The sequence below is a fragment of the Camelus ferus genome, chromosome X (assembly GCF_009834535.1).
Source record: "Camelus ferus isolate YT-003-E chromosome X, BCGSAC_Cfer_1.0, whole genome shotgun sequence".
In the NCBI taxonomy this organism is placed as follows: Eukaryota; Metazoa; Chordata; class Mammalia; order Artiodactyla; family Camelidae; genus Camelus; species Camelus ferus.
The window spans coordinates 18990566-19012325 of record NC_045732.1 but is presented as its reverse complement, the minus strand read 5'-3'; the positions used below and the strand labels follow the sequence as shown (position 1 = coordinate 19012325).

Genomic DNA, 21760 nt, shown 5'->3' with positions numbered 1-21760 from the left:
GCCCACCTCCCCCCTTGCATGGATATTTTAGACCCAACTAAAATTTGTAATCTGGTGGCAGTCCTTCTCTGGATTGAATTACTGCTCCAGAGAGAGATGATTCAACACAAGGCACCACGCCTTGGCACTTTTATATGGGAACCCCAAACAAAACAATATTGTCATTACATTGGCTCTTCAGGGCTTGCAACAACAGACACTCTTCCAAGAACTGTATTTTCAGAGTTTACTACATAACCAACAAAATGAATGAAAACACTTCTACTTCGGCTCAGCCGAAACTTGTTGACTTGAGCTGTGACCATCTCCCGTCACACTGCTCAATAAATACTCTGACATAACGTTTTTATTAAACAATTATTAATGACACCACTAAACAAAACTTCAGCTCCTAGCTGATGGAATTTCCCAAAGTGCAAACGATGGGCAATTCGAGGTGGGCCTTGGCCAAAATGGGAATCAGGGGAAATGTGTGCTCGGTCCCCGAGCTCTGATTCCTGCTCTTCTCCCAACCTCACGCAGTACCACGCACCCGTCCCCTTGCCCCTTAACCCCTCCAGAACTGATCTGACCTCTCTCAGGGGTTTATGGACCATCCCTTCCCTGAGGATTTAGGGGATGCATTTTGGAATGCCCAGACAGTCCCTGAAATAGAAGGTAAATTTGTGTGTATTCATATGTATTTTTTTTCCAGGAAAAATAGTCCGAAAGGGAGTCTATTTTCAATTAGCAAGCATTTATATAACATCACTATGACCAGGCATTTCATAAGTACTATCTCATTTAGTCTTCATAACAATAATACGAGGCACATTATCCACATTTTACAGATAGGGAAACTGAGGCACAGGGAAGTCAAGTAACGTGCATAGTAAAAGGACAGAACCAGGATCTGAGCCGAGGCTCTCTAGCCTCACTACACTGGGCTGCTTCTCGTCTTGGGCTGTGGTTTAAAATAGTGAAGAGCCACTGACCAACTGGCTGTCCACCCCGTTCCACTTTAGAAGGGATGTGCATTTTAGGAAGGACAAGAGCCTTGAAAATCTATTTCTCAGAGACGGAGAAGATGGCGGAGTAGAAGGACACTCGCAGGTCACCCTCTCCCACAAATACACCAAGACCCACATCTACAGACCCACTCAGCCAACCAGAGCACCTGCGGAACTCCAACAGACCATCGCCCTCTTCAAAAGATAAAGACACCAAAACTCTGGTAGGAGAAAAGGAAAAAAGAAAGAACAAAAGGCAAAGCAGCGCGGGACGGGTCCCGCGGGGAGGGAGCGGCAAAGGAGGACTGGCGCTCTCTCGCCGGGTCTCCCCTCTCCAACTGAGAGGCCAGCGGGACGGAGGGGGAGCCTCCGAGGCTCGGATCTGTACAGAGCAGCCCTTGACTAACAGAACTAAGTTAAACGGGCACAGAGCGTCCCCACGACACCCAGCCTGAGACGCGGGCCGGCATCGGCGGGCAGGGCCAGGCTGCACAAGCCGGGCGGAGGACGGGGGCGGCTGCACAGAGGCAGCCCCGGGGGACTGCAAGGGGCTGCGCGCCGTGGCTGTGGGTGCACAGGGCAGAACAACCTGGGCCCTCCATAAAACAGCAAGGTTGATGTGCTCTCGGGGGAAGGGTGCACACCCCCATCTCTGAAAACCCGCGGAAAGTTTTCGGGGGAAGAGAGGCGGGGCTCAGGCACAGCCGCCATATCCTCCGCGCTGAGCACTCAGGCGGGGGCGGGGGCGAAACCTGCATCCACACTGAAGGGCTTAGCAGCCTCAAAGGCCAGACTGAGACTGGCCTGCAGCCCGGGCAGATAGGATCCTTCCATCCTGGTCCCTCAGAGAACTTGCTCCACAAAGACAAACAAGGAGCTGGGTTTTGGCTCCGAGCAGGGACAGGGCTGTCCCTCGGTCTTCCCCGAGCCCACCTGCGGAGCGCCGACCAGGGCAGAGCGCGCAGCCGCACAGAGAGCGGAGCTACCGGCGGCGCAGGTAGAGGGAGAGCCCACCCCCCCCCCCCGCCTTTCGGGCAGGAACACAGCCCCTGACCGAGGTGCTGGGAGGGGGCACGACCCGCCCTCCTACCCGGCCAGTCTGCAACATCTGACTGCGGCATCCGGAGGGGCAGCGACCCGCCCGCCCACAGCAGAGGAGAGCTGCACCTGACCCAGTGTTAGGAGGAGGCGCGATCTGCTTGCCGACAGGTGCTGGCAGCAGCACAGAAGAGGGCGCCAACGGAGGGCCTCTGAAAACAGCAAGCTGAGCTTCCAAAACAGGACGAAGACAGAAAGACTTCACACTAAAAGCACACAGACTCCTGGAGAACACCGACAACCCCCCCCCTTTTTTTTTTAATGTTTTTACCTGTTCTATTTTCTATTACTCTCTTAATTTTTACTTCTTAATTCATTTCTATTTCTCTTGGGTTTTGATGTCCTGCTATTGATTAGACACAGGTTTCAAATACATCTATTCATCTCCCCCCCCCTTTTTTGGTAAAGGTTTTAAAAGGACGTCTCAACCCGATTAATACTCTGCTTCAACTCACTCTTCTATTATTCATTATACACTGTTTTCAAACCCTCTTTCTCCCTTCTTTTAAAATTCTTTCTCTCTCTCTCTTATTTTTTTTTCTTTTTTTTCCTAAGTTCTATTCCTAAATAGGCATCAGATAGATAAAATCCTTAAGGACCAAAATAAACAACTGATACTCCATAAACCACAGTGCCAAAGAGGTATGAGCAAGATGAAGAAGCAGAAAAACTTTTCCCAATTAAAAGAACAAGAGAAATCCCCTGAAAGAAAGATCAACGAAATAGACATCGATAGCCTACTAGATCAAGATTTCAAAAAAGGAGTGATCGAATTGCTGAAGGAATTAAAAGAGATAGTGTTTAGAGATATAAAATATGTCAAAAATGAAATTGAAGCTATAAAGAAGAGCCAAGTAGAATGGGTAAACTCATTGACAGAGATGAGGAATGATCTAATAGCTGTGCAAAGCCAACTAGATAATGCAGAGGAACGAATGAGTGATCTAGAAGACAGGGCAATAGAAAGCACCCATTCAGAAGAACTACAAGAGAAGCAAATAAAAAATAATGAAAATAGCATAAGGGACCCTATGGGATAATATAAAGCGTCCCAATCTTCGCATAATAGGGGTCCCAGAAGGAGAAGAAAGATCAAAGGGGATTGAAAAGGTTTTTGAAGAAATCATGACTGAAAACTTCCCAAACTTAAAGAAGGAATCAGATATCCAAGTACAGGAAGCTCAGAGGGTCCCAAACAGGAAGAACCCAAATAGACCCACACCAAGACATATCATAATCAAGATGGCCAGAGTCAAGGATAAAGAAATGATTCTAAAGGCAGCAAGAGAAAAGCAAAGAGTAAGTTACAAGGGAACCCCCATAAGGCTCTCAGCTGATTTCTCTACACAAACACTACAGGCCAGAAGGGAGTGGCAAGATATATTCAAAGCCCTGAATGAAAAAAAGATGCAGCCTAGGATCCTTTATCCAGCAAGGCTATCCTTGATGATAGAAGGAGAAATAAAGAGTTTCACAGACAAAAAAAAGCTGCAGGAGTTTAGCAACACTAAACCCATGCTAAAGAAATATTGAAAGGGCTATTCTAAATAGAAAAGCAGCAGGATGCTACAGAAATGAGAAACACACAACTGGAAAGGTGATAACTCATGAATTACAAATAAAGTAAACATGAAATTATAAAAGAAGACATACAAATTACTGAGAGTGGGAGAGGGAGGCAGGGAAATATAGAATATTTTTTCTTTCTTTTTTAAATTTTTTTAACAGTAGGATGGGTTTGAGATTATGTTACTATCAGTTTAATAAAAACAGTTATAGTAATGGGTTGATAGATTTACAAAAAAGGGTAACCACAAGCCAAAAATTTACAAAGGAGTCACAAAAATTAAATAAAATCCATGATAATACAAAGGAAAATTACCAAACCACAAAAGGAAGAAGAAAGGAACAAAGAGGATATACCAATTCAACTGCAAAGATAAGTTCAAAATGGCAATAAACACACATCTATCATTAATTACCGTAAATGTTAATGGACTAAAGGCTCCAGTCAAAAGACACAGAGTGGCAGACTGGATAATAAAGCAAGAACCTTCAATAGGCTGCATACAAGAGACCCACTTTAGGGAGAAGGACACATATAGATTGAGAGTGAAAGGATGGAAAAGGATATTCCATGCAAATGGAAAAGCCAGAAAAGCAGGTGTTGCAGTACTGATTTCAGACAAAATAGACTTTAAAACAAAGGCCATAAAGAAAGATAAAGAAGGACATTTTATAATGATTAAAGGAGTGATACAAGATGAGGATATTACACTCGTTAATATATATGCACCCAATATAGGAGCACCTAAGTACATACAAGAATTACTAACAGAGATAAAGGGGGATATTGATGGGAATACAATCATAGTTGGAGATTTTAACACTGCATTAACATCACTAGACAGATCTTCCAGACAGAAAATAAACAAGGCAACAGAGAAATTAAATACTACAATAGAAAAACTAGATTTGGTGGATATTTTCAGAACATTACAGCCCCAAAAAATAGGATATACATTCTTTTCAAGTGCACATGGAACATTTTCCAGGATCGATCATATACTTGGGCACAAAAGAAACCTCAACAATTTTAAGAAGATAGAAATTATCTCAAGCATCTTTACTGACCACAATGCCATGAAACTGGAAATCAACAACAGAGAAACAAAGGAGAAAAAAAGGAAAGCATGGAGATTAAACAATATGTTATTGAAAAAACAATGGATCAATGAGGAAATCAAAGCTGAAATTAAAAAATACCTTGAGACAAATGATAATGAAAGCACAACCACTCAAAACCTATGGGACACAGCAAAGGCAGTGCTAAGAGGGAAGTTTATAGCGATACAGGCCTTCCTCAAAAAAGAAGAACAATCTCAAATAAACAATTTAACCCACCACCTGAATGAATTAGAAAAAGAAGAACAAAAAGCCCCAAAAAGCAGCAGAAGGAAGGAAATAATAAAGATCAGAGAGGAATTAAATACAATAGAGATTAACAAGACCATAGAAAAAATCAACCAAACCAAAAGCTGGTTTTTTGAAAAAGTAAATAAAATCGACAAACCTCTGGCCAAACTCACAAAGAAGAAAAAAGAGAGAGCACAAATTAGCAAAATAAGAAAGGAAAATGGAGAAATTACAACAAACAAAATAGAAATACAGAATATCATACGAGAATATTATGAAAAACTATATGGAACCAAACTGGATAACCTAGAGGAGATGGACAAGTTTCTGGAAACATACTGTCCACCAAAACTGAATCAAGAAGAATCTGAACACTTGAACAATCCGATCACTAGAAAGGAAATAGAAATAGCAATTAAAAACCTCCCTACAAATAAAGTCCAGGGCCAGACGGCTTCACCGGGGAATTCTACCAAACATACAAAGAAGAACTCATACCAGTCCTTCTCAAACTCTTCCAGACGATTGAAAAGGAGGGAATACTCCCAAACTCATTCTATGAAGCCACCATCACCCTGAAACCAAAACCAGGCAAAGACACTACAAAAAAAGAGAATTATAGGCCAATATCACTGATGAACATAGACGCCAAAATCCTCACCAAAATTTTAGCAAATAGAATCCAACAACACATAAAAAAGATTATACATCATGACCAAGTGGGGTTCATCCCAGGGATGCAAGGCTGGTTCAACATACGCAAATCAATCAGTGTAATACGTCACATCAACAAGAGAAAGGACAAAAACCACACGATCATCTCAATCGTTGCAGAAAAAGCATTTGATAAAATTCAACACCCATTTATGATAAAAACTCTCGCCAAAGTGGGTATAGAGGGAACATATCTCAACATAATAAAAGCTATATATGACAAACCTACAGCCAGCATAGTACTCAACGGTGAAAAACTCAAAAGCTTCCCACTAAAATCTGGGACAAGACAAGGATGCCCACTATCACCACTCCTATTCAACATAGTCCTGGAAGTCCTAGCCACAGCAGTCAGGCAAGAGAAAGAAATAAAAGGGATCCAAATTGGAAAAGAAGAGGTAAAAGTGTCATTATATGCTGATGACATGTTACTATATACAGAAAACCCTAAAAGGTCCACACAAAAGCTACTAGAGCTGATTGAAGAATTCAGCAAGGTAGCAGGTTACAAAATTAACGTTCAAAAATCAGTTGCATTTCTTTACACTAATGATAAATCAACAGAAGAAGAAAGTAAAGAAACAATCCCCTTTAAAATAGCACCCAAAGTAATAAAATATCTGGGAATAAATGTAACCACGGAGGTGAAAGAATCATACACAGAAAACTATAAACCATTGATGAAGGAAATTAAAGAAGACTTTAAAAAATGGAAAGATATTCCATGCTCTTGGATTGGAAGAATCAATATTGTTAAAATGGTCACACTGCCCAAGGCAATCTACAGATTTAATGCAATCCCTATCCAATTACCCAGGACATATTTCACAGAACTAGAAAAAATCATAATAAAATTCATATGGAACCATCAAAGACCCAGAATTGCCAAAGCAATACTGAAGAGAAAGAAAGAGGCTGGAGGAATAACTCTCCCAGACTTCAGACAATACTATAGAGCTACAGTCATCAAGACAGCATGGTATTGGTACCAAAACAGACATATAGACCAATGGAACAGAATAGAGAGCCCAGAAATGAACCCACAAACTTTTGGTCAACTCATCTTTGACAAAGGAGGCAAGAATATACATTGGAATAAAGACAGTCTCTTCAGCAAATGGTGTTGGGAAAACTGGACAGCAGCATGTAAAACAATGAAGCTAGAACACTCCCTTACACCATATACAAAAATCAACTCAAAATGGATTAAAGACTTAAACGTAAGACAAGATACAATAAACCTCCTAGAGGAAAACATAGGCAAAACATTATCTGACATACATTTCAAAAATTTTCTCCTAGAAGAAATAAAAGCAAGAATAAACAAATGGGACCTAATGAAACTTACAAGCTTCTGCACAGCAAAGGAAACCAGAAATAAAACAAGAAGAAAACCTACGGAATGGGAGAAAATTTTTGCAAGTGAAACCGACAAAGGCTTGATCTCCAGAATATATAAGCAGCTCATACGACTCAATAAGAAAAAAATAAACAACCCAATCCAAAAATGGGCAGAAGACCTAAACAAGCAATTCTCCAAGGAAGACATACAAATGATCAAAAAGCACATGAAAAAATGCTCAATATCACTAATTATCAGAGAAATGCAAATCAAAACTACAATGAGGTATCACCTCACACCAGTCAGAATGGCCGTCATTCAAAAATCCACAAATGACAAATGCTGGAGAGGCTGTGGAGAAAGGGGAACCCTCCTACACTGCTGGTGGGAATGCAGTTTGGTGCAGCCACTATGGAAAACAGTGTGGAGATTCCTCAAAAGACTAGGAATAGACTTACCATATGACCCAGGAATCCCACTCCTGGGCTTGTATCCAGAAGGAAATCTACTTCAGGATGACACCTGCACCCCAATGTTCATAGCAGCACTATTTACAATAGCCAAAACATGGAAACAGCCTAAATGTCCATCAACAGGTGACTGGATAAAGAAGAGGTGGTATATTTATACAATGGAATACTACTCAGCCATAAAAACCGACAACATAATGCCATTTGCAGCAACATGGATGCTCCTGGAGAATGTCATGCTAAGTGAAGTAAGCCAGAAAGAGAAAGAAAAATACCATATGAGATCACTCATATGTGGAATCTAAAAAACAAAAACAAAAACAAACAAACAAACAAAAACAAAGCGTAAATAAAGGACAGAAATAGACTCACAGAGAATACAGACTTGTGGTTACCAGGGGGGTGGAGGGTGGGAAGGGATAGACTGGGATTTCAAAATTGTAGAATAGACTACACTGTATAGCACAGGGAAATATACACAAAATGTTATGATAACTCACAGAGAAAAAAATGTGACAATGAGTGTGTATATGTCCATGAATAACTGAAAAATTGTGCTGAACACTGGAATTTGACACAACATTGTAAAATGATTATAAATCAATAAAAAATGTTAAAAAAAAAAAAAGAAAATCTATTTCTCACAGGTGGGGGATATTAGGCATCATCCGCCTCTTCCCAGCGCCCCTGAAGTTAGACACAGAGATAGTAATGGAGGCTTTCAGTCAAGGCCAGTGCAGATAATGGAGTATTTTGGTTGTGCTTTCCATTTTTAAATGCTAGCCACGATTTGTGTTCCCTCTACTTCTGAAGGCTGGTAGCTTCTGAACTTTTTCAGCCTGATATGTAAATGTTGCTCAGTGCTTCAGGGGGCAGGGAGGGAGGCAGACTGGCCTCTACTGAACACTTCCTACCCTGGCATTATAGGCGTGCTTCTTCATAGAATCTCCTCACTTTTCCTGCAACACAGATGCCCCTCTCCCCAGATCTCATAGCCCCCTCCTCTCCCCTCACTCGGCAACACTGGCCTCCCTGCTGTTGCTCCAACACACCAGGCATCTTCCCACCTCAGGGCCTTTGCACTTGCTTGCTCCCTCTGCCTGAAACATTTGTCCTCCAGAGAGTGCCTTGGTTTGCTCTGGTGCCTCTTTTGAATGTTGCTCAAATAGCCCCTTTTCTGAGAGGCTGCACACAGCCCAAAGAGTGGGTGTCTCCTAACATTCTGTGCTCTAGACCCCTCATCTGCCTCATCCTAGTCCCAGCACTGTGTAATCTATAAGATTTGTTTCACCTCCAAGAACCAATTTTCACTCCCATGCAGGTGAAGTTGCCCCACAAGAGAAGGCACACGCCAGGGCTATCTCTGTCTCCTCCTGAAGAGATAGAGCTTAAGGAAAGCAGCATTTGCCTGGGTGCCCCATCCCTCCCTGATCCCCACTAGTGTCCGTTAGTCAGTTGATATGTTCTCACCCCAGAGCACCTGTAATTTATGAGTTAGCGAGAATTTCTTGTGGTAGATGTTCAAGTGCAGAAGTACCTAGAAAGGGGGTCAGGGGGGACCAATGGTTAGGGTCTAGGAGACTGGAGAAGTCTCCCTCAGATCATGCCACTCTTTGCCAGCTCACAGTACAGCAGTGACCCCCTTGGCATCTTAGCTTAGTTTCTCTGGGGGTGCAGAGCCTAAGACAGACTCGGGTGCAAAATGGACTCCCCATTCTCCCCAGCCCCTGGCATAGAACAATATTTTTTAAATATATATATATATATAGCTATGAAATAAACAAGGAGGGTGATCTGAAGTGGGAAGGCCAGAGAGCAGGCTACTGCAGTAGACTGGGCAAGACACGAAGAGGACCTGAACCCGTGCTTGGGGGATCTGGCATGAAAAAAGAAGTTAAATAGGCATTTCTAAGATAAGAACAGAGGATGGGGGGTTACTGTGACATGAAGGTGAGGGAGGAGCAGAAGTCAGCTGCCAACATTAACCTATCAAACCCCAACAGCCCATATGACGTTGCCCTGAATCACTCAAGTGTGGTGGGTAGGGTAAGAACCTAGACTCTGAAACCCAGACAGCCTAGGTTCAAATCTGCCACTTGCTAATTTTGTACGACTTTTGTAATCCATCGATATTTAACTTTGGACAACTTATTTAACCCACCTTCACTTTAGTTCCCCATCTGGAAAACAGGGATGAAGATAATCCTAGTAGGACATACTCCATAGGTACTACCACTACAATGTTGAGAATAATACACAGAAAATAGTGCTCATGTCAGCAATGAATACAATGCTCTGTCTAGTCCTCATTTTCCTAGTGGCTTTTCTGAAAAGGATTTCTCTCTTCTACTGAGCAAGACTTCCACTTCAGTTTCTTTCTTCTTTATACTATTTCCTTCCGATTTTCAAAACGCTGTTGGGATTGCTTTGGAAATATGTGAGGAAAGAGGCAGAAGTCAAAAGATTTCAGGAGATGTGGTGATCATAACATGTTTCATAAGCTCTTATACAAAATCAAGACCCCGCAAAGTTTCAGGGAAAAAGTGGAAGGCACTGCTGATCATGGTGTTACGAGGTTGTCTTCTATTGGGACACGCAGTCTCCTTCGGGGTCTTAGGCAAGCTTCTAAAAATTAACATAAATTTCTTTTCTGATTATAATAATAATGTAGGTTAATGTGGAGAAAATTCTAAACCACAGAAAAGTATAAAGGAAAACTTTAAAAAAAATTCATAATCTTACCACTCAAAGATAAGGATCTTTGGCTGGCTGTAAGGATCTTCAGAATGTCTTTGGGCCAGTTGCAGAACAGAAACAGCTAGAGCTTTGGGAGATGCCAGCATCATGTTTTGTTTAGAAGCATAGGAAGACCTCAGAGATATTGCAGGTTGAGTTCCAGACCACCAAAATAAAGCGAATACCACAATAAAGCGAGTCACACGAATTTTCTGGTTTCCCAGTGCATATAAAAGTTATGTTTACACTATGTTGTAGTCTATTAAGTGTGCAGTAGCATTATGTCTAAACAATGTGCATACCTTAATTTAAAAATACTTTATTGCTAAAAAATGCTAACTATCATCTGAGCCTTCTGCAAGTTGTAGTAGTAACAGCAAAGATCACTGCTCACATAGCTCCATAACAAATGTAATACAAATGGAAAAGTTTGAAATATTGCAAGAATTATCAAAATGTAACACAGAGACACAAATAACAAACGCTGTTGGAAAAATGGCGCTAATAGACTTGCTTGACACAGGGTTGTCGGTGACCTAGTGCAATACTGTAAATGTGGAAGACTGGCAAAGGTAGTCACTTAGATTTCCTTATTTCAAAAATTGTTTATTTACCCACAAAAGACTGCATGAGAAAACAGTGTGATGTTGGCTTTGTTTAAAATATTGGTTTTCTACTGCTGATCACAAACACTGGACGCAGTTATTTCTGTGGTATTTGCTCAACACAAAAATGGGAGGACAGTTTTACTTAAATGAATCTTTTGAAAGATAGTATCTTTTAGGACTTGGAGTTCACTGGAAGAAAAGAATTACAACATAAGCCATAGGTAGGGAACAGACTAGATACCAAACTAGTCCAAGCCCCTCAGTCTGCAAGTGAGGAAACAAGCTTAGGAACATGAAGGGACTTGCGCAAAGCTTATTCATTTATTCCAATTTTTGAAGGTCTACTGTATGCCAGGCACAGGGGTTATAGCAGGGAATAAAACAAAACCCCTGGCCTCAAACAGAGTTTACACTCTAGTGGTATTATGCAACTCACTTGAAAGTTTTAAAATTCTACTCTGAAACTATCCTATAACTGAATGTTCTTCACTCATTCAAACTCTTGCCTGTACACCAAAACCCAGAATTTGTTAGACTTTACTGTGAATCCAGATCAGGAACCAGTGTAATAACAAATCATATTTTCTATTAGGAGCAAGACAAAAAAAAAATGCTATAAAATTGAAACACAACATGGTTTTGTGTTCAGGTCTTGTTTAGTCAATTAATCAGATAATCATAAGCAATTCTAATTCATTCCCTGAAGCAAGACTACTGCCCATTTTATATTTTTCACTTCTCTCGTCCTTAAATGAACAAAACTCTACACTATACTAAGCAGTAGGTGATAAGAGAGTAACTTTCACTTTATGCTGTGTGCATTCCTAAAGGGAAAGAAGAGAGAAGGATACAGGTCAAACGGGGCACTGGTGTCAAAAACGAACACAACTGCCACAGACAGCATTGCAGAAGCACCCTGAATTCATCTTGATGGTTTTTCACAGCACTGTGATCTTGTGAACATGAGACTTCTTGCCAAGATCAATCTGTTTCTCGTTATTTCTTTGAAGTAAAGATGTACCCACATCAAGGTACATTTCAATAGCGTATTCTCTTGGAACATCAACTTACTTCTTAACAGATTAAATCAGTGGAATTACTGCTTTTATTCCTCAGATCTCTCTTTATCTTTATCCAGTCCTTTGGGGGACTAGTCCATCCCAGGATAAATGAACATGACAAAGTTTCAGTCTACGTCATGTAAAATACATTTTCAACCACTTCAGGGACAAAACACTGAGGAAGTGAGGAAGGACACAAGTTCTAGAATTCCGCCACCTCCACTTTCTGCGGTGTGAACTTGGAAGTGATTCAAACTGTCCAAGCCTCAGTTTGCTCATCTAGAAAATGAAGGATTATCACCTGACTGTAGACACTTTCAGAAGACACTAAGGTGACACGTGAAGCATTTATAATGACATGACCCACAGTAAACCTTTGTAAAGTTAACTCCTAGATGTGTGAGAATGTTTTCAGGGCCAAGTCACACATCATTCAGTTAAAAGTACCATAAATATTAAGGACATTCATTTAGCCCACCTAACAAGAAATCCAAAAGCAGACAGTTCTAAGGTTGGTCCTACAGCTCAGTGATGACAACAAAGATGCAGGCCCTTCCCAGCCTTCTGTTCTTTCATCTTCGGGATACTGTTAGTTCAGAGACTCCACATCTTTGAAATCTCAGGTTATCTCCATTTTCTACTTGCACTCCCTAGCTCTTCCCAGTGTTTTTAAGATGGCTACCACTGGTTCGGGCAACAAATCCAAACACAAAAACATCCAAGCACAACACACTATCCAAGAGAACTTTCTGCAATGATGGAAACATTCTATATCTGCCCTGTCTAATATGGCAACCACTAGCCCCGGGTGACCACTGAGTACTTCAGATGTGACTAGTGTGATGGAGGAATTGAATTTTTAATTTCACTTGATTTTAGTTAATTTAAATTCAAATAGCCACATGTGCCTAGCGGCTATCACATTGGACAGTGTGTTTCTGGACGCAGAAGGGGAACTGTTTTTCCTTGAGTCTCAAGAGCAGGGAAAGTTTTCCAGCATTTGCACAGGTGGCTTAAAATAATCAGGAGTCATGCGGGAAGGGGTGAGCATCCTATGAAGCTGGGCTTAGCCAGCAAGAAAAAAGCAAGGAATGGCCGTGAGATAAATCATCAGTAATAAGTGCCACACCCTCCGGCTCTGTCTAGATCAGGGGTCCAGAAACTACAGCCCACGGGCCAAATCCAGCCCACCGACTGTACTTGTAAATAAAGTTTTACTGGTGCAAAGCCACGCCTATTCATTTCCATATTGTTTGTGGCTGCTTTTGAGCTACACAGGCAGAGCTGAATCGTTGCCACAGAGATCATATGGTTCACAAAGCCAAAAATATTTATTATCTGGCTCTTTAAAGAAAAGGTTTGCCAACCCCTGGTCAAAAGGGACATTCCTCATGGTTAAAGTCACCACTGTTAAAGATCTTGGCTAAAATGTACTCATATGGCCCAAAGCAAGCATTTCGTGCGGTCTGGTGTAGAAGTTCTGGAGAGCTGCCTTCAGCACCTTGACGGTGTTTCTTGCTGAGTAACCTAGAAAATTATCCATTGCTTTGCATTTCAGTCTTCTCATCAGCAAAGTGTGGATAACACAAACTTCTCCACCCAACGCAGCGGGACATGGTGAGATGATATATACACACCCAGGTGCTTTGTAAACTATGAAGACCTATAGAAATGTCCAGACAGGTTGCTGCGACTGTTCCTAATGTTCAGTACTACATGCTGTTGCCACTGGAGCCTACAAAGAGACACTGGGACTTTTCCACGAAGAGCAAAGCAAGGCTAGCACTGGCACCTGGGAGATTTAGCAGTCAGCAAAAGCCATTTCTGGAGCTTTCATCAATTTAGAAATCAAGAGATTCGCCGGCTTCATTGTAACTGTAAGAGCCTTTGAAATTGCCTCATGTAAAAAGAAGTAGTTTGAAAAACCATGACTTTTAAATTATCCCCAGTTTCATATTAGGAACTTTGAATAGGAGAGCAGCCTTAAAATGGGATTGCAGAGATGAGTGGTTCTTAGTTCGAGGCAGACCCCGTGAATCCCCGGTATCCCAGGACAACAAATGAGGAAACTGAAGACTGTCCCTACTGGGTAATTCAACTCACAGAATGTCAGAGTGTGAAGGAATCTTTTCAGGCAATCAGGCAAGCCCCTTCATCACATGGAGGAGAGGAAATGCATTCTTCAAGAGTAACTAGAGCCAATGTACAGCCACCTCACTGAAGTCTACGCAAAAGTTCAGAGGAATAATGTATGTTGTATCAGAACTCACTGGGTTCAGATGAGGATAACGCTGGTGATGTAAGCTGAGGGGAGAGGCCCGTGTTTTAATGCATCTCTAGGCTTCAGACTTGAGCCACAAATCAAAACCAACCAGCCAGCCAGAGTTTTACTGAACACCCACTACATGCTAACACTATGGAGGATATAGAGAGGAGAAAAGATGTCCCCTTATCCTCAAGGACCTGACCAGATTATTTCTTCATACCTGAAAAGATAAAACCAGGAGGAGGAGCAGATTCAGGACATGATGATGGTCTCCAACAACTCCTACCACTGTCCTGACATATCCTAAGTTTCCATATGGATTTGTTTTAGAGTGAGTTTAAAATGTGTAGACATAATTTGGATGGATAAACAATAGCAACAATACACAAATTTTAAAAATCCTTGAGCTTCCTTTGATGTCTAGCGTGACTCCATCTTGTTTTGGAGTCTCCATTCCAGAGGTACAGGAAAGGGATCCTTAAACTTGATGATTTAAGGTAGCCCTCTCTTCTGCTCTACAATGGCCTTGAGTTAACTCAATGTCTTCTGGATTAACACACAATCTTTTGTTTTCCCTCCTCTTCCTTCTAGAGTCAGGATGGCTTCTGGGTTAGGACTGGGGTACTACAGTTCTTCTTGCAGCAGGGAGAAGGGGCCTGGATCTGTGAGCTCACCTTGTAGTGAGCCCTGGGTTCTCAGTGGCTTCTCCAGAGATCTCCCTCACCCCCCAGGGTTCCTGGGGGTCCAGGTGGCATCCACTGCGGAAGGTTATGTCCAGTGGGCCCCATGTTCTACTTTCTCAGAATCTCACCCCAGCCTGGGGGTCCCTCTCTTGCTGACCCAAGTCCCCTCAGCTCTCACCACTGAGTGTCTGTCACATCCTCCATTTGGCTCCTGGTCTAAGTTGTCCACACCCTCATCTTTACAGCCCTGTCCCTGCCCTTGGCTCTCAACAGAGCTACCTACTAGGAATATGAGGACAGTTGAGAATCCCTACCGTGTCACACAGGAGATGAGAAAAACTTGGAGAGGATACCACCTCCAGCCTTCTCTTTGCCTAAGCACACTGTGTCAGCATTTCTCATCACCACTGCCCTGTGTTGATGTACAGGCCACTGTGAAGAGTTCTTACCGGCGTTCTAAGTGAGAAGTGGGACACAATGTCCTCTGCTTTCAGTTCCCCCCTCAAGCCATCTAGAGTCTCTACCATCCCTTGTCACCACTTCCACCTGCCAGGGAAAGAGCCAGGGCACAACCAAATTGTGGGATTTGGGAGGGTTGGGCGGTTGGCTGAGTATCAGATCACCACTATGGTATTTCTAACCTCAATTTCACACATAGGAAATTCAGAGACAAGGAGACCGGCACTGGGTTTGGTATTAGAGCACAAAGTCAAAGAAGACAGTTTCCCTGCCTTTCAGGAGTATATAGTCTACTTCCTCCAGCTCCAATATGTGTTACACAAGGAAAAACAAGGATGGAGAAAGCATGAGAGGGTAAGAGAAGACAAAACACTGAGGCCTTGGAGACGGGGAATTATAGAGAAGTCTATCACTGGAAATGCCTGCAGCACAGAAAGATCTAGACCCAACCCAGAAAGAGAGTAAGTTGGGATTATAGCTCATGAGATCACCAAACTGGCTCAAATGTGTAATTGTTTCCAAATGGGGAAGACAACTCTGCAAGAATGAAATTATAACCATCTTCCACTATTACGTCATCTCATCCTCTGGAAAATAGTTGTACCTAAAAGAAGACCTCTTTGGAAGACAGAAAAAAAAAAAAAAAAAAAACCAAAGAAAAGAAAAAAGGATTGGCACAGCCCAAAAGAACTAGAGGCTGGAGTCAAGTATAGTTACCTGCCAAAGCTCATTTGGGCTTCTGGTAGACCAAGAATGACTCTCAAACATCACCAAGTTACACAACTGGAAGTGTTAAAGGTCTAAGGCTTCTCTCTGTTGACCAGTGGCTTAACAAAAGAGTGTCAATATCTATCTCTCCTCGCTGTCAAGAGCTGAGTTATCTCTCAGGTTTCCAGGGTGAAGCTACTGTGTTTGCAGTTCACGTCCACCAGAGCTGGGGGGAACAGCCGCTCCCCGGTGGTCTACCTCAGGCTCCCTCTCCATCTTCTTCCCATGTCTCAGCAACATGTTCATGCAGTCTTCACACACTTACTGGGCAACCTGGTACTGTATGAACAGAACAGGCTACTGACTGCGATGGGGAATCCTCCGAGCTGTGTGACTCTGGGCAAAGGACTTAATCTCTCTGACACTCAGTTTCTTCATCTGCAAACTGAGACTGATGGCATCTACCATAAAGAGTTTTTGTGAGGGTTAAAAGCGATGATATACATAAAGCACCTAGAAGGGCCTGCCCCAGAGCGGGCCCTCAGGACTCAGTAGTTTCCATCCCATTAGTTTCCCACCCACCTTATCAAGCTTTCATCCTCCCTTCTCACCCGCCCCTCATAGTGCACTGAAAGGACTCATGATGCAAATGGAGTACATCTACAAAATAAGTATAAAAAGATAAAGAGAAAAGTGAGCACTGGGGAAAGAGATGAATTCTTCTGAAGTGGTCAGGGAAGGTTTTATAGAGCTAGTAATATTTGGCTGGACCTTGGAAGATGAGTGTGTTTCCAAACAAGCATGACCCCAGGAAGCAGATGGAGGGAGTAAATGAGGTAGGGAAGGGAGTAAAGTCAACAATGGGTACATTAATGAGCACGTGGCTACTATGGGCAACTGGGGCTCCATCCAACAATCTACTTGGTGTATAGAACACACCTCAGCATTGTCCCGCCACGGGACAAGGAAGCTGGCATAGGTAAACACCAACTCACATTCCTCACTATTTTGGGGTGTTAACTCCCTGGCGCTCTAGCTGGAACTCCAGCTTGTTCCATGCACAGGCCAAGCATGGCCCATGGGCACAGATCACTCTCAGTCAGAGAGACATAGGAGCCAACAGCAGGCACAGGATCTGTCTGTAGATGACCTCTTTGGGGTGGGCCACAGGGAGATGGGCAGAGCACCAATAGCACCTACTACAGGTGGCTTAACATTTAACTAGACTAATCCACAATTTGGCCACATATGTTAGAGCCCTATAGCCCTGACTCACACTCTAGGATTTAGTTATAGTTTGTATTGTTCTCACGTGTCATGGTCACGTCCCTCCAACTAGAGTGTAAATTCTCTGGAGTCAGAGATGATGTTCTCTCAGCAGCCGGTAATGCTGGGCGCACAGTAGGCACTCATTACCACACAACTGATTATCTAGCGTAGAAGTAGTGGATCAGTCCCCTTGGCCTTCATCAAAGACCAGATCTAAGACAGCCTGAACTGAAGAGAACCTGCTTCAGTCCAAAGTTGTTCAGGGAGATGGTGCCTATAAAGCATGTGGATGATCTAGTCCAACATTCAGTGGATTCCACCTTTATTTTTAACCTACCAAGCACAACCACCAAACAACTGAGCCTGGTGTAGCAGAGAGGTTAAGAATGCTGACAGACAGGACAGCTCAGTGGGTAAACACACAGACTTTGGGTTAGATGGCCTGAGTTTGAATTGCAGCTCTGTGACCAAAATGTTTAACCTAGGGTGTTACTCCTTTTCTGTGCCTCAGTTTCCTTGTCTGTAAAATGGAGCTAATACCAGTGCCTACTTCAAAGGGTTATTGAGTGAACTTTAAATGAGTTAGCCTTTTATAAAGGTTCAGAACAGTGGCTGGCACAAGGTAAATATTATCAAAGTGAGTATTAAATAACATGCATGAATACTCTTAGTGGGTGTTCTGAAAGACAATAATGAACTCCTATTTAGCCCTTTCCAGCCCCAAACACTTCATTCAAAAAAACCTTTGCATACACAATGTTATATGTCAATAAAGCTGGGGGAAAAAAGAAAAGGAAAAACCTCCACCTTCACGGAGTTTTTTTCTTTTTAACATATACTGAGCCTTATAAAAGCCCATTAGGGGAGCTCACGACTATACCAATTTTGAAGATGAGGAAATAGAGGCTCATATTGGGCTAGTGGCAAATCAAGATCATCCAAATAGCAGATGGCAGGCATGCGGAGGGCTCTCTCCCTAGATCTCACCACCTTTCTCCTGTATCACTCTGCCAGCAGTAATGTTTCAGTCAATTCTTTAAGATCGTGTTTCCACGCCTGGGCATGTACTGACATCACCTGGAGGGCTGGTTAAAACACAGGCTGCTGGGCCCTACCCTCAGAGTTTCCGATTCTCTAGGCGGGGCCTGAGAACCTGTACTTCTAGACTGCTCCCAGGTGATGCTGATGCTGCTGGTCTGAGGCCACATCGTGAGAACCTCTGCCTCAGAAATCAATTCATCGGCGAGCCAGAGCAAGAAATGCATTCAGCGACCTCAGCATCCACTCAGGTTTTCCCTACTCTGGTTGGTTTCAGAGCCATGAACTCTCCTGTTGACCTGCCACGTTTGCATCACTTTTAAATATAGTTTTTCCAAAAGACTTATTTCTACCAAGCAGCTTTCGTTTTGATGATTTTTTTCCCCTTGTGTTCCATTTTCCTTCTTCATCTACCCTGTGGTGGAAAAAGCACTGAAACGTGAGACCGAAGATCTAGTATCTAGCCTGGCTCCGCCGCTTCCTAACCAATAATGTCCCTGGGGACATTTACTCATCAGTAAAGTAGGGATATTTGATTTTTGCCCTGACAATTCCACAGCGATGTTTTAATGCCCCAAGGAGATGATGTATGCAAGCACAGTTTACACAAACATCACATGGCTGCAACAGAGTTTGTATCCCACGATATAGATCTGGCGTTCTCTCTCCCTACTTATGTCTCCTGCCGGTTGTATACTCGGTGTTTCTCCAAGTATCATCTGTGAACCAGTCACATCAACATCACCTGGGAGCTTGTTAGAACCATCATGTCTCAGGTCCCGCCCCAGACCTACTAAGTCAAAACCTCTGAGGGAAGGACCCAGGAATCCATGCCCTAACAAGCCTTCTAGGTGATTCCAATGTACATTCAAGCTTGAGAATTCTGGTTTTGTGGTTATGAGCAAAAAACTCAGGGGTGGACCACTCCCTTGAGCAAGTTACTTACCCCTTTGAGCCTCAGTTTCTTATCTGGGAAATGGTGCTAAGACGAGGATCTCCCTTTAATAGATGTGGTTGAGAGCTCAGGAGAATGGATGTGTATAATGCACTGAGGGGCCCAGCACATTGTACACAGTCAATGCAGTCAATGAACATTTAGCTCTTGTCATTTCTTTTTCTAAAGTATGGTGGCTTCTTGACAATATGCCCCAGTGCCTACTTTTGAAGGATTGTCAATTGTGTTTTAGTCTGTTGGGAAGTTTTCCATTTAGTTTGGGTGCGTGTGTGTGTGTGTTGTGCTTACGTTGTTGTTTGCTGCTAGGAGATATTTGCTTTATCCAACAAAGATTCCTTGGCCCTGCAACTTTCTTCCAAATGAGAAAGGTATTTCTCTGTGTGTCCTTAATAATGTCTTCTTAAATAATGATTCTTGATATTCCCACAGCACTGTATTTTGGGGCAAATGTACGCAGACATCGCAGCCCTGGGATTTGTGACCTTTTTACGGCCTTCCTCGGGTACCTTTTCTCCTTGTTTCATAAGCTTCTAAAGATTCTTTTTTTCTGAAAACCATGCTGCTTCATTAGGGTGATTCTCTACTTCCCTTAAATTTCCATGCATAAGTGCCTTCAAGTAGGTACTTACAGAAACAAATAAGGACCAGAAATAGACCCTCACATAGATATGGTCAACTGATTTTTGACAAAGGTGCCAAAACCATTCAACGGGGAAAAGACAGTCTTTTCAACAAATGGTGCTGGGAAAACTGGATGTCCATATGCAACAGAATGAAGCTAGACCCTTACTTTACAACATATACAAAAGTGAACTCAAAATGGATCAAAGGACCTAAACGTAAGAGCTGAAACTATAAAACTTTTAGGAGAAAAATAGGGGAAAGTCTTCGTGACATTTCTTGGATATGAGAGCAAAAGCACAGGCAATAAAGTAAAATAGATAAATTGGACTTCATCAAAATGTAAAACTTCTATACATCAAAGGACACTATTAAAAGAGTGAATTATACAAAGAACTCGTAAAACTCAACACCAGACCAAACCAAACAAAACCAAACAACCCACCCCCAAACAACCCAATTCAAAAATGGGCCAAAGATTCGAGTAGATATACAAATGACTAATAAGCACATGAAAAGGTGTTCAACATCACTAATCATTAAGGAAATGCAAATAAAAATCACAATGAGATACCATTTCACACCCATTATCAAAACAACAGAAAATAACAAGTGTTGGTGAGGATATAAAGAAACTGGAATCCTCGTGCCTTGCTGGTAAGAATGTAAAATGGTGCAGCCACTGTGGGAAACAGTTTGGCAGTTCCTCAAAAAGTTAAATATAGAATTACCATATGAGTCAGCAATTCTCCTCCTAGGTATATATATGCCCCAAAGAATTGAAAGCAGGGACTCAAACGGATGCTTGTACACCAGTGTTCACAGTAGCATTATTTATAATAGCCCAAAAGTGGAAATAACCCAAATGTCCAATGACAAGGAATAGATAAACAAAATGTGGTCTGTACATACAATGGAGCATTACTCAGACTTAAAAAGGAATGAAGTTCTGATACATACTACAATATGGATAACCTTAGAAACATTATGCTAAGGGAAATAACCCAGACACAAAAGGATAATATTGCATGATTCCTTATACTTATATGAGCTACCTAGAACAGGCAAAATTATAGAGATAAAATAGAGCTTATGCGGGATGGGAGGGAGGGGAGTTATTGTTTAATGGGTACAAAGTAGCTATTTGAGATGATGAAAATGGTCTGGAAATGGATAGTGGTGATGATTGCATAAATTGTGAATACGTTTAGTGCCAGTGAATTATATACTTAAAAATGGTTAAAATGGTAAGTTTTATGTTATGTTTATTTTACCACAGTAAAAAAAAAACCTAAATAAACACACATACATACATACACACACACACACACACACACAGGTAAAACAGAAAAAAAAAAAAAAAGATGAAAGAAAACAAGCACCTTACCTTCCAGGGATGTAACCAGAACAACATGAAGACAAACGATGACAAGGAATATCTTGAACGTCAGTAAAAGTTCTTCAGGTCTGCCAACATGGCCACACTGCCCGCCAGAGAAAAACATCCTGGAATAAAATAAGGAGAAAACACATCATCACAGCTTGCCATAATCATGACACAGCAATGCCCAAAAGGTCAGTTCCTCAACCAAGGCAACCTGCAATCCTGCTGCCTTCAAATTACCCTAGCTCCAGAGAATTGGCAATATCAGGTGGGCACTGGCTACCAAAAGCGAAACCCATGTTTATCATGGGAGGACCACCCCGTGGAATACTATATTCTAATAAAAATGATAAGCAAGGTAGTCCATGTGGATTTACGGAAAACTTCAACAAATGCAAAATATCAAGAGAAGAATTTAAAAACACAAAACACTGCATATATAA

The 21760-nt window shown here is 42.1% G+C and overlaps 1 protein-coding gene across 6 annotated transcripts in view; it reads right to left on the bottom strand.

Moving 5' to 3' along the window:
• ADGRG2 (adhesion G protein-coupled receptor G2) overlaps positions 1 to 21760 on the bottom strand; it is a 120910-nt gene that overhangs the window by 48199 nt on the left and 50951 nt on the right. For all 6 annotated transcript variants that reach the window (XM_032475046.1, XM_032475050.1, XM_032475047.1 and 3 more), the window contains one exon: positions 21321 to 21439. In XM_032475046.1, coding sequence (XP_032330937.1) covers positions 21321 to 21439 — 119 coding nt within the window. The remainder of the gene's footprint in view (positions 1 to 21320; positions 21440 to 21760) is intronic.